Source organism: Pseudopipra pipra, chromosome Z, assembly GCF_036250125.1.
Source record: "Pseudopipra pipra isolate bDixPip1 chromosome Z, bDixPip1.hap1, whole genome shotgun sequence".
In the NCBI taxonomy this organism is placed as follows: Eukaryota; Metazoa; Chordata; class Aves; order Passeriformes; family Pipridae; genus Pseudopipra; species Pseudopipra pipra.
The window spans coordinates 38,539,628-38,552,783 of NC_087581.1; the positions used below are offsets into that span (position 1 = coordinate 38,539,628).

At 37.3% G+C, this 13,156-nt stretch overlaps 1 protein-coding gene across 8 annotated transcripts in view; it reads left to right on the plus strand.

The window, feature by feature from the left end:
- MSH3 (mutS homolog 3) overlaps positions 1 to 13,156 on the plus strand; it is a 92,719-nt gene that overhangs the window by 73,243 nt on the left and 6,320 nt on the right. For all 8 annotated transcript variants that reach the window (XM_064642934.1, XM_064642935.1, XM_064642940.1 and 5 more), the window contains 3 exons: positions 11,710 to 11,896; positions 12,089 to 12,218; positions 12,982 to 13,156. In XM_064642934.1, coding sequence (XP_064499004.1) covers positions 11,710 to 11,896; positions 12,089 to 12,218; positions 12,982 to 13,156 — 492 coding nt within the window. The remainder of the gene's footprint in view (positions 1 to 11,709; positions 11,897 to 12,088; positions 12,219 to 12,981) is intronic.

Here is a 13,156-nt window from a genome sequence, read left to right on the forward strand (position 1 = left end):
CACAAAACATTAGGAAGTGTGACAGAGTCATTGGGAGAGATATTTTGTTTTGTGCCTGCTTGAAAGAGAACAAATTGGGGTTGTATCTGAGTTCCACCTGTTCCCCAGTGTATTTCCCTGATTCCACACCAAGTATTTTTTGCAACTTTTCTGTTAAAGTAGTGTGGTCGAAGGTAAAAGTTATGCTTTCAGATTTCAAGCCAAGCAGACCTAGAGTGTATTACTGTGTGAGGTTTCAGACCATTTAATTTATAACCCACTCACACTCTTAAAACAACAGATTGATTTTTTTTTCCTTCCTGTCTATTAGTTTTGGAAGCTCAGCTGGATATGACACTCTTCATTTAATGTGAAATGTGTCAAACACCAGATGAATATATGGAAGAATTACTGAAATTCATGTAATTGCACTGGCAATTAAGAGTAAACTAATTGGCTCAATATTAATCAAGAAGAAATTGAAAATACATTATTAAGATAGAAGTAGTTATGCATTAGTTGAAAGGTAGCAGGAAGCAAAAGGGAGAAGGAGTAGCTTACCAGATGTACAAAGACTACAGGAAGTAGACATCTCTGGTTTTGTTTGTTTGGGGCTTTTTGGGGGGTTGGTTTTGTTTTTTTCAGGGTCCTGGAAAGGCCTTAAAGTATGGAACTCTGTCAGGCCAGGTTAATGTGGTGTTGCATTCAGGATATTTCTCAGCCCTAGGAAGTTATCCTTGAAACAGTTTTTAATGCCTGCTTTGAGAAAAGAATCAACAAATGAGCTGCCACATGTTATGTCTTACCTTGAGGTTTAATGCTCTTCTAAAGTCTCAGCTTTTGCCCTGGACTCTCTGCTGGTAGGGAATGACCTGGAAGAGATCAGAAACTTTCTCTCAACTCACACCCAATTTTGCTTTTTTTGTTTTCATCTGTGTTTTGTTTTGGAGGTTGGCTTTGCTTGGACTTTTTTTTCTTATTAGTTGTTTTGATTTTATTTTTTTTTTAAGAACACAATGACAGCTATGTGGACCTCCTTTCTGCACTACCACTCCAGCCCACAAGTGTCTTGCTGAAAAATTTTCTTCTTTCTTTTTTTTTCCTTTTTTTTTGTTGTTAATAGCTTTGGTATATTTTTAATACTTTAAAAATTTTGCATAAGAAGATTTACAAGTTAGTTCTGTCACTGCTCTGATGAGTTGTTTGTGGGGGCTGTTCTTAGTGTCACACCCCTGGGATGCTGTGAGGATGCTGTACAGGCTGCCTCTGCATCAAGGGGTTCTGTGCATCAGGAGCACCAACAGTTCTGCTTGATGGATCTCATAGATCTGAATATTGGTGCTTTATACTGCAGCCACTTTTTTTGTTCATAGACTGCATCTTCAAACTGTGGATTTATATAGATTTAAGAGATTTGTGTCTCTAGGATTTGTGAGTTGTGTTCCAAAAGGGTTTCCATGGAAATTGAAAGGTTGCCACTATGGTTGTTCCTTCTGATATACTGTATTTGTGTATGGTATCTTCCCTAAATTGACTTTAAATACTGGATTATATTAAACATTTTTAAAGATACAAAAGGAGTTGCTTACAGGTGGAACAAAAATAGGAGTGATCCAGCTTCATTATTAGTGTGTAGACACAAGACTAAGGCTGGTCCAGACATTTGTAATATGGAGGGAGTACACAGTATTTTGAGGAGGTTTGCTGCTTAATGTTTGCTTCTTTTTTTTTCCCCTTCTCTAATCAGGTTAACGTTTTCTTGCTACCTTTCCTTAAAGAATTTAACTTAATCAGTGTCATCTTATTTAAAAAATTTAGAATGGTTTTGTGAAAGTCAGCACCTGATATGTATTGATTTGAGTATTTAGTTCTCTGATGTTTGAAAATTCCCATCCAAGTTTCTCCTTGCAGCAAATCTTAAAGCAGTTTTTGCTTTAAATTAACCTTCAGGGGTTTTTAGTTCTAATATAGTTATTCAGACCTTGAAATTAAAATGTTGTTTCTCTGCATGTTTGAGTAGGAAGACAAAGCAAGGCTGGACAGGCAAATATGGAGGAATTAATGAAAGGAATTCTGTTGGCCCAGTCATGCCCTCAGAAACGGTGATGTTTAGCTGCTGAAGAAAGCTGACCTTTAAAGAGGTCCCACTTCCAATCTATTATTGATGGAATTTCTCATAGCCAGAAGACTTCAGCCTAATTCCTGTAGGTCAGCAGTAGCTCCTCATGAGAGTCAATCTTCAAAATTGAGAGAGAATGCTATAGCACTTTGAAGGCAAAACATGTTTAAATATACAGGCTATTTTAATAATTCAAATTATCAAATGCCTTGATTTCAAAATTTTGAGATCAGTTTTTTTGAAATCACAAGCTACCGTAAGAAAGAATACTGCAAAGGAGAGGAACTCCTGCCAACACTACATGATGCTACAGGGACAAAGAATTTCCTCTTACAGCACTTACCTGCCTGGCTTTCTCTTCTTGTGTTGAAATAAAAGCTATTTCACTTACTTCAGTGATCAGATGTGAGAAGGCACAGTCACACTACAGTGACCCACGTCTTGCAGTGAGGTTTTATCCCATCAGCCAGGCTGGGAATGCTTTTAAAGCTGCAGGTTCAGTTATCTACACTAATACAGTGCCCTGTGCTTCAAGTACCTTTCAAAACTGCCTCTTGCAAGTGATCTGCCACATGCTTAAAGGTTAAAGGAATGAACAGAGGCATCAGCAAGATGCATGTAGATTATTCTCTCGTGCACTTTTTCTCTCCTTGCTGTTAGCAGACTCTCAGCATGACTTGAATTCTCATGGTATCAAACACAGTTTGAATTGTCTGTGAAGGTAAATTGGGAAAACAGAGGGGTGCAGGAGGGTGGCAGTACAGGTTAACAGGTGAGGGTGGTGGGTTGCCTAGGTGAGCAGCAGTTCAGTGTTCCCACTCTTACCTGACAGATGCAGCTACCTGCACTTTGAGACCATTGTCTGAGTACAGTCCCTGCACCTCATGTGATCTGCATTTAGGTGTACAAAATTTTGTCCTACATTTTCTCCTCGTTACAGATTATCTAAAGCTATTTTTAACATGGAAGGCACTCCTCATTGCTGAGTCTGTAGTTAGGAGATATAATTTTCTTCAAATTCTACTCTATATCTGAAAATGTTGTGAAAACAGATGGTGATTGCTCACCTTGGCTAGGGAGGGACAGTTTTGTTATTCTAGCTTGTATTACATGTCTATATACAAAGTCTTTCAGATAGACACAGCCATGGGTGGAATGCTGAACCTCTCTGTTCCAGATTTCAAGCTACAGAGCTGTTTTGGTATTTCTGTTGTCCTTGTATAGTGATTTTGAACATGTGTAATATGCAACTAAAACTTAAACCACGAAAATCTTTGGGCAGCTGACCACTGAAAAAATGGAGGACTTTCATTCCCCTCACCTGGCCTTTAGTTGGGTCATGTTATTTCCAGCAACCAAGATTCGGTTCCAGCCATGTACCTTGCCAAGGAGTGGCAACTCTGAGTTGATCAGTGGATTCAGTAAAGGGAAGGTATTTTAATTACTGAAAGGGATAACAGAACTACTGAGAGATTTGCCAAGTGAAGATCCTGTTGAAAATTGTTTTTAGGGGCCTACTCATTGTGAGTAGCTCTGGTCTCTCTTTGCGTGACCAGGGGCAGGACATGATCAGGGTGGCTGGAGCTGTGTCAGGGGAGGGTTTGGTTGGATTCCAGGAAAAGGTTCTTCCCCCAGAGGGTGGTCGGGCACTGAACAGGCTGCCCAGGGCAGTGGTCACAGCACCAAGGCTGCAGGAGCTCAAGAAGTGTTTGGACATCAGCTAATTCTTCTTTCTTTTTTAAAAAAACAGAATAAGTGCAAGGAAAACATGCTCCTCCTGTCTTCTCTGTTTCTTGTACCAAAGTGCCCATCCATGTTTTTAACATGTGATGCATTCCAGTTTAAAGAAGAAATGGTATTATTTATACATATGCCTGGCTTAGCATGGTGGCACTGATGAGATTGTCTGTTTGTCTTTAGGAAGCTGCTTTAATGGCCCAGACATTTCATCACAGAGTCCCTCTAAGAGGGTACCTTGGTGCTACTCAGTTTATTCAGGCTGTTTTTCTGATCTGTAAGTGGTGGAACTGACCTTCAAAAAGGTCAGGTCTTATAAATAGATGTTTTGTGAATGTTACCTCCCTAAATGCTTTTACAGCTATTTAATCCTGACAATTTGACAAACTCAGGTTACTGGTTTGTCAAGAGTGTGTGTAGCTGAAACAAACAAGTACACAAATGTATTTTACCTGAATAAAATGTACATATTTATGGCATTATCATGAATTTCAGTAGGGTCTAAAGTCTCGATGGAAAGCAAATGTTTTGCTAATATCTCCAAGCACTTTGGCGATTGACCTGGGATGCTTGTACTTTAATTTTTCTTTTCTTCATTGGAATGCCACCATCATTAAAAATTGAAAGATATTTAAAATTGCACAATGCACTTTAACAGATTACAATGTTCCAAGGCTTGTTAAGAGTTTATTTACTAAGAACTCTTGAGAAATTCAGAAAGCAGAGGATGAGTGGTATGTGAAGTAGCAAAAAGAATGCTTCCGTCAGAGTGCAAATGGAGTAGAAGGTGTTTTCCACGTGTTTTTCACAATTAATTGAAATCTGAGGTAAATCATGTAAGAATAAAATCAAAATAATGCTTGTAAATATTAATGGACAAAAATATGCCATTGATCTAACTTCTGGTGGCAAAAAAATCCCAACTTTTTGTGACTAGGCAAATCACGTTGCACTTAATTTCATTCCAGTTTTACTGGTTTATCGGTACAAAGGAGCTGCACAGGAGGAGCACAGAGGGGGGAAATTTTGAATTTAAAACAATAAATAAGTAACAATCTCTGTTATTTCAGACTTCACTGCAGAAATGGCCCTATTTGCATAGAAATAGGCAAATATTGCCTTTCATTTTTATGACATGCGAAATTTGTTGGTCTTGTTAACATAGAAGACCAGTCACCAAACTAGAAAATTCGTTGCTTCCATTTATTTCGTTATTAAGATTTATTGATTTCTTTGAAGCTTACAGGGTAGGATGATGGAAGTAATTTCTTCCTAGAAATACCAGTTAATATCACGAAATTTGTCATGAATCCGGCTGGTCAGCTTCCTCCTACCTTCATCCTAAAAATCTGTGTGGAGAGGTGACAGCAGTGCTTGGCAGGGCTGTCTGCAGGTGTGTGCAGAAATCCCCAGGAGATGAGTGCTGAGTCAAAACTGGAGGAGTTTATCTCAGCTGAGCAACTTGGTTGTACATGACCTGGTCTTGGCCAGAACTTTAGAGGATTTTTTTTTAAAGTTCTTTAAACCTGAAAATAAGTGTTTAAATTTAAATCAATCAGATTTTCCTGTTGGGGGGGGGGGGGGGGGGGGAAATAGAAGTCTCTCAATTTGCCTGTGCAGTTTGGCTCTGAGGGATAATGGTCAGAAAATTAAAAAAATCAAAGGCACTTCTTTGCCTCTTTGTTCAGTCTGTATATGTGTGGTGATGCCTAGTGGTTCTACCATACACATTGATTTATGTATTGTGCAGAAAAGTAGGGAACTGTTCACACAAAGCAATCCCAAGTGAATGGCACGTCCACATGAGAATTTTATACTGATACACCAAACAACTATAGTTTGTGTTGCTCTGGAAAGCACAGTGAGTCAGAAAAACAGAACTTGTTAGTTGTCAATAACTCCAAAGTAATTTTCAGAATTGTTGCTCCTTTATGGCACAGTAATTTGTTTCATTTTGTTCTTCCTTAATTGTATTTGTGTTTATTGCCAGAATAACAAAAATTACTTAAGTCTTTCATTTATGCTCACAATCCATCATATAATTGCACCTCTGGGGTATACTGTTCCCAGCTTCCAGGAGAAAAACAGGATGCTGTATTAAATTCTTTGGACTTTTTTTTTAATCACATGGACACAAGTGGTTTTTTGGGTCATTTTTCATAAGAAAAGAGTAAGTAAAAGTTGTAGGTAGCATTGTTACATTGAAAAATTATTTCATTGGTTTTTTTCTGGAAAAGTTATGTGTTGGACATTTCACAGTACATTTAAACTGTAACTATTTCTGACAGTGTTCTGTAGCTCTGTACAAATAAATTAAGCTGTGCTTTGCATATATCTGTAGCTAATTTAGTTTCGTGTCTGCTCATTTCATAGAAACATGCGTCTGCAGTGTTATGTTTTTATCTTTTAGACATGGTAATAATACAGTATTTAACAAAACAGTCTTTGGTTTACTTATGTGCCATTTGATGGAATCTGTGAATACAAGTAACTGTTTTGCTTTCAGAGGTTTAAAACTGGCCTTGCAAATTCACTCAAATTCAATAAAAGGCAGTTCTTTACATACATAGATTTGTAGGACAATTTCTGCTGCATATTTCAGTGTTCCTGACAGAGATTGAGAGGATTTTCCCAGTTCTTTTACAGTGGAGTTGAATGTTTGTATTTACCTTTCTAAAACTCTTCCATCATATGGTTTAACCTGATCACAATTTGAATTGGATTTTCCTTGCTGTCCACAGGTTTAAAGGGGAAAAGTTCACTTGTGCTGAGTGTTTCAGCCACTGTCCCTCTCTGTTGCTATAGTTTCTGCTCCTTAATCCCCCTTGGCCTCAATCCTTCAGCTGCATATGCACATTGACTTAATTACCTTGAGTTACCTCACTGGTATCTGACAGTAGTACAGTGAAAACCTGCATACATTTCAGGGTTGGGTTTTTCTTTGTCTTAATTTTTTCATCTTTTTCAGACTAACGTTGGTGACTCTCAAATCAACACCTTAATTTGAGTGTCTAAGCTTATAATTTATCCTTTAACAAAATGTTTGTACTCACAGAGTTGGTCTTTTTCTGGACCATCAGTAACATTTATACAGATAATTTCAGGAGTGAGTGATTATTTTCCCCAGGTTAGGTAACAGGTATTTTTAAGGACTTCTCATATTATTGAGGGTCTCATTGCTGAATTTCAGAAAACAACTTTCTTGGGTGTTCTTCCCTAGGTAAGGTAACATAAACTTTTGTAAAACAACTGAATTTTTGTTGCCTTACAAAGCACTAGGAATGAGGGAATTCTGGTAACTCCTTGTTAGTGACTGTATTGACTCCACTGGTGTTCTTGTCTTCCCAGCTCAGTATTGTCCTGTCAGTCAAGGTGAAGCTTTTAAAAATATTGAATCCATGGATGTTTTTCTTTCCTCTGGCTTTCAGCAAAAAAAAATCAATGCACTTCACATCTTGAAAGTTAATCCTGTTAGATCTGTTTCTTTTAATATACTGGGGTGCTTGTGTGTGCAGGATTCCCCTGTGGGACAGGTCTAGAAGGAAATGAGGATTTAAGTGACTACTTGTTCTGGCTACTTCAATTATCCAGTGATAGGGGAAAAGGGAAAAAAAATTAAAAACTGCTATGATACTTGAGTTTTGAGATCATTTTAGACTTGCTTTTCTTTCCAGGGTAAATCAAAGTTTGTATCCATAGGAGTCTTAGGTTTTAATAGTTTAGTTAATTTCCCGGTGAACAAGCAGGTCACGTATCTACAACAATGTACAAAATAAAAATGCGTTTTACATTAAATGCATTCTGTGAGGCTTCTCAACAACTGTTCTTCTAAACTGGGTAACATGCCATTAGTATTTCTTCATTTAAAATTTGCAAAGAAGCAGTTGTAGAAATGGTTGAGCAGGTGTGTGCATGTTGACAGTAAACAGGTTAATATCATGAGCATCTTCTGATTTCCTGTCCTCATCCATGTACGTTTGTATATATTTACAGGTCACTGTGAATAATGAAAAACTAATAACTGTCCTGATAACAGTGCTTTTTGTCTTACCTTTTTTTCTTTTTAATTCTGTAATTACATTTTCTGTACATTGTTTTTCTTTGTGTCAGTTTTTGGTTTGAATCAGTGAGATCTTGATGGGTATGAAGTGAATGACATGCCAGTATTTTCTGGGGGAGTGTGAAGCATCAGTTTCTTGCCAGTGAACTGTTACAAATTTGCACATGGGATCTTCAAAGGAATTACTTAATACCTGTTCATTGTTTGTGGAAAGCAGCCAGAAGTTACAAAATCCAAGTTGGGCTACTTTCGTACTCACCATGTGACATTCTTGGTAGAAGTCTGAGTGTTTCTGAAATACACAAGGTTGCAAACCACTTTTGTGAGCAAAACTGAACAATTGTTCTGGTTACACTTTGGGACTGGAGCAGCCATCCTGCTCTTCCTCCATTTGAGATGCCTGTTCTCATCTTCTTGGCAGACCAATCTGAAAATTTTGGTGTTTTTAATCTGTGAAGTCTCAGTAGGTGTTGTTTGTTTAACCCATTTCAATAGGAGAAGTTTAAGTGTTGAAATGAAATTTTTCTACTGTCCTTCCACTCGTGTCAGGATCAACATCAAATTTTTCTGTTATCATAAACAATATCTTCAGTCACATCTTAATACTCACACTTTTGCAACCAGTTGTTTTCAGCAGAGACCACACAAATCTGCAGCTGGGAAGAGTATTTTCTGCAAAAAAACTCCCAAAGGATGCAAAACAATTGTTGTGAGATTTAAAAAAAAATAAAATTAACTATACATTGTTGTTCAAAAACCGGTTGTAGAGAACAGTCCCATGTGAGAAAAGGGATGAACTGCAAGGCAGGAGCAAATCTAATCCTTTCTTTTTGTAAACTAGTTATTTTAATTTAAATTACTCCTGTTCAAATGCAATGATCCTTGAAATGACATTTCAAAGGGTTTCTTGTGAGAGTGTGACTTGAATTGTGAAGTTACATTATGAATTTATTTTACTTGTGTTGTTTTCAGTGTTATCTTTGAATCACAGAAAGTGATTCTTGCTAATGCTGAGAGTGCTCTACACCTTATTCTCAGAGAAAAGAGTTATTTCCTTTTAATGTTAATTGTTCTTGAATTGGGTTTATTCTTCTGTAACACACACTTGGTTTTATTTCTCCAGTAAGTATTTTAGATGAACTTCTAAACTCAAGTGGATGTTACTGAAGGTGAAAATGTAATTTAAGCTGCTTTTTTTTTTCCCAGCATTTAAGTTTTTTATAAACTAGGAATCAATAAGTAGCATCAGGATGTTGACAACTGTGTGAAAATAATGGTTTTGCAGTCTTGTTTTCCAGGATTCGTTTGGTGATATGTGGCTGGGTTTTTTATTAGTGGGAGCTCCTGGGCTGCCTGTCATTTTCACAAGCAGTGTGAGAGATTCTCACTGAAATAAAAGTGTAATAAAATACCTGAGGTCCACGCTGTGCTCTTAATTTGATAACCAAACTATTCAAGAGCATGTTGGATAACTTCTTTAGAAAGGTAGCACAGTTATATCATTGAATTTATGCTCCAGAAATTAATTTATGAAAACATGGCCTCCTCATTGTTTTTTTCTGAGGCCTTTAACAGGAATCTTTGCTACTTGAACCTGTCACTGAAAAGAGATAATGCCTCCCCTTTTTTTACAGTTTACATAATAAATGTGTTGAACATCTTTGAAGAGCTTTTAATTTTATAAAATTTGGTTGGCTGTCAAAGTTATAACAAGTGGCTTCCAGCCAAACTGCGTCTGCTGAGGAGGGATGGATCTCTTCCCAGCACTAGAGAGGCACTCATGGGCAGAATATTATGGGGAAAAGTTTAATGTTTTAGTGTATAAAAACACTTAGGAGGCAAGATACATTAAAATGGAAATTTAAAGTGACTAAGTCTTGTAGAAGTTTGCTGGGATTTATTATGGCTGTTTTAAATGTGAAAAAAAAGTTGTTTGAGCAGTAGGTGTTTAGAGTCAAATACTTTATTGTATCAGGAAATATGAAGTTAGGGAGCAATGCCTTGGTTTTATAAATGCAATCATCCACGTTAAAACATTTATTCTTGGTTTTGGGGTAATATTGCTTAGCATTTGTGTATAAAGAACAAGTATAATTCTTTTCATGTTAAGGACAGAGGCAGAAAGAACAATTTTATCCATTTTCAAAGGACGACATTTAGGAGGTTTTATATCATTTAAAAATGACACTTTAATCTGTAGATAAGCCCTAGTCAGATTTGAATGTTTTAAGATGCTGAAAAGAAAGGCTTCTTTTGCAGCTGTTTCTAGCAACAGGGGAAAGATAATGCTCATTTCTGTTTGTATCTTGAACATTTAGTGTGGAAGTTCTGAAAATTATTTTTGTGAATGCAAATTAGATACAAAACAACTAAATGATTTGACTCTCTGGAAATGTTGCAATCCAAAAGAAAAATAGATTTGAGAGCTCTCAGTGTAATCACCACAGAACACACAGACAGCTTGTTAGATGCTGCCTCTGTGATGAAAAGACATAAATAATGAGAAAATAATAATACTGATAATTCTAGGATTGGAAACTAAGGTTAAAGTTACCCATTATGGAGAGAGATTGTTCAAACATAAAAAGTATTTGTCATTCTGGTAAACGTATTTGTAGTTAATAGTGTTAAAATAGACCAATTATACTGTCCTCTGTAGATCTGTGCAGGAAGGGGGATTGTTTGATTTTACAGCAGGACCTTAAATTCTTTAATATAATATTAAATTCTTTAATATGCTCATTGTTCTTAACGCAGCATTTAAAAGGATTACAACAGTAAGTGGCTTAATAAAATGTTAATTTCGCAATGCCTCAATATCCTGAATTATATATTTGATTCAGAAAACACAATGTACTAAACCCAATTTTCCTTAAATCAGTATGGCTTGTATGTAATTATATATTGGCTGATGAGACTGAATAAACCCAGTTTTGCATCCCTTACTGGTAACTGGTGATAACCTGTCTCAGAAGGGATGCTGTAGAGAGATTAACACAATTGAAAAGTATTAAGTGGAAAAAGAAAATGTTCATTCTTCCAGGTGGAAGTGTATTAATTGAACAGGTAATGAAAGCTGCAGAAAACGAGAAGGAGTGGGCTAACAATTTCATCAGGTTTCTGAGATGAAAACTGCAAATTCACAATTTAAGGTAGAATTTGAGGCTTGAGGGTTACATGAGTCTGAAATGGGGATAAAAGAGTTATATGAAATGTGGAGGAATTTGTGTGCGGGGAGGTCACCCACTGGAGGCTTCGCAGCCCAAGGACAGCTGTGTTTTAAAAGAACGAGGAGGAAAAATCTTAAAATCTCTTAAAATCATGTTTAAGCATGCTGGTATTGTATACCTGTGTAATTAGGGGAAATAATTGTCGGGGGGGGGGGGTTGTAATTTCCTGAAGGAAGTAACTGCTCTGTGTGTTTGTATGCAAAAATACCTGGTCACATGAGTGCCCCCTCCATGTGGAAATGCCAGTATCTGATATTTTTGGGTATTATTAGCATTAGAAACCATACAAATTAGATGGTCAAACTAAACCAAAGAAGTAAAATTCATCTTTATAGCTACCTTTGCTGGAGTTCTTATGAGCTGCTTGGCCTGAATTCCCAAGGTCCTTTTTGGACTGTTTGTGAAGGTGGGAAAATTGTGTGCCGAGCAGTTGTTCTGGAAGGTGAATGTTCTGGCTGAGTCCTTCTGCTCTGCTTGGAGCAGCAACAGGAAATTTATATCAAAATGGTTTCATCATCATGATTTTTTTTCCCAGCATTACCTGACATTTTTCACAAGTTGGTGTGTTCTGTGTCCCAATGCAGAATGGGTGCAGCAGACAATATCTACAAAGGCCGAAGTACCTTCATGGAAGAACTGACAGATACTGCCGAGATAATAAGAAAAGCCACACCAAGATCCCTGGTGATCCTGGATGAGTTGGGCAGAGGGACAAGCACACATGATGGAATTGCCATCGCTTATGCTACACTTGAACACTTTATTAGAGATGTAAGTGTTCATCTGGCACGTGGCTGTGAACACTTTTTCAGCCTGGCAGGCTGACTTTGGCATTTCCTTGTAGAAATGTGGCATGTCTTAGTTTATAGCAAAGTACTGTGGATAAGGGATACCAGTTCTGTGATGCTGTGTTTAAAAAAAAATTAGAGCCAAACCTTGTTATGTGTCTATTTGTTGTTGTAGGTGGAGTCCCTGACCCTGTTTGTCACTCACTATCCCTCAGTTTGTGAGCTGGAGAAGCTGTATCCAGACAAAGTTGGTAATTACCACATGGCTTTCCTGGTGAATGAGGAGGAAACTGGTGAACAAAAAGGTACAGTATAAACCTGAGTGAGTCTCAGGCACTGTAGGTATGGGCATAAATCAAAATTGTTGTGATAATTGACACCTCAGTGTGAACGCAATGCATCCAAACTCAGAGTGTCAGCCTTATGTGGCACATGTGTCATACACACGTTTTGGGGGGAACTGAAATCCATTTCCCTCATGTTTTACACAGGATGACTGAGCAAGGTGAAAGATCCACCCAGCCCAGAATCCAACTTTCCACAGCAGCAGAACACAAAGGATTAGGGAGCAGGGATTAGGGATCAAACATATGGCAGCTCCTTATGAAAGATCTCTCTGTGTGCAAACATTTGGTATTTATGGGCCTTCAAGGGCAAGTTGTGTTTTCTGCTGTTTTGTATTTCATGTTTTGGATTTCATTTCAACGAGACTGCCCAGTTTATTCTTGTGTATCCTTATTGTCTTCATCCTGCTGTGTCAGGAAGATCCAAAATTTGGTGTTCTGTGGACATCAAAACACATTATTGTTTTGAAACTGTTTCGAAACATATACCTTTGCTTGATGGTACCAGTTCTTGAATTATAGGAGGCCTCATAAAGGCTTGTTCCCTGAATCATTCTTGGAACTTTTTATGTTTTTTTTTTAATTGCCATGCTATTTGCCCTTAACCTTTCCCCTAAATAATGCTTAGTATTGTATTATGTGCTTATATTGTGAGCTAATCAGGACAGGGAACTTCTGTATTTGCCTCATAGAGGAGGTTTTGACTTTGGTTTTATTTTTTTAGGATCTGAAGTTGAAGAGAATCCTGAATTTATCACTTTTCTTTATCAAATAATTAAAGGAATCTCAGCAAGGAGTTATGGGCTAAATGTTGCCAAACTGGCAGATATTCCTGAAGAAATCTTGAAGAAGGCAGCTCACAAATCAAAGGAGTTGGAGAAAATAGTGAATATGAAAAG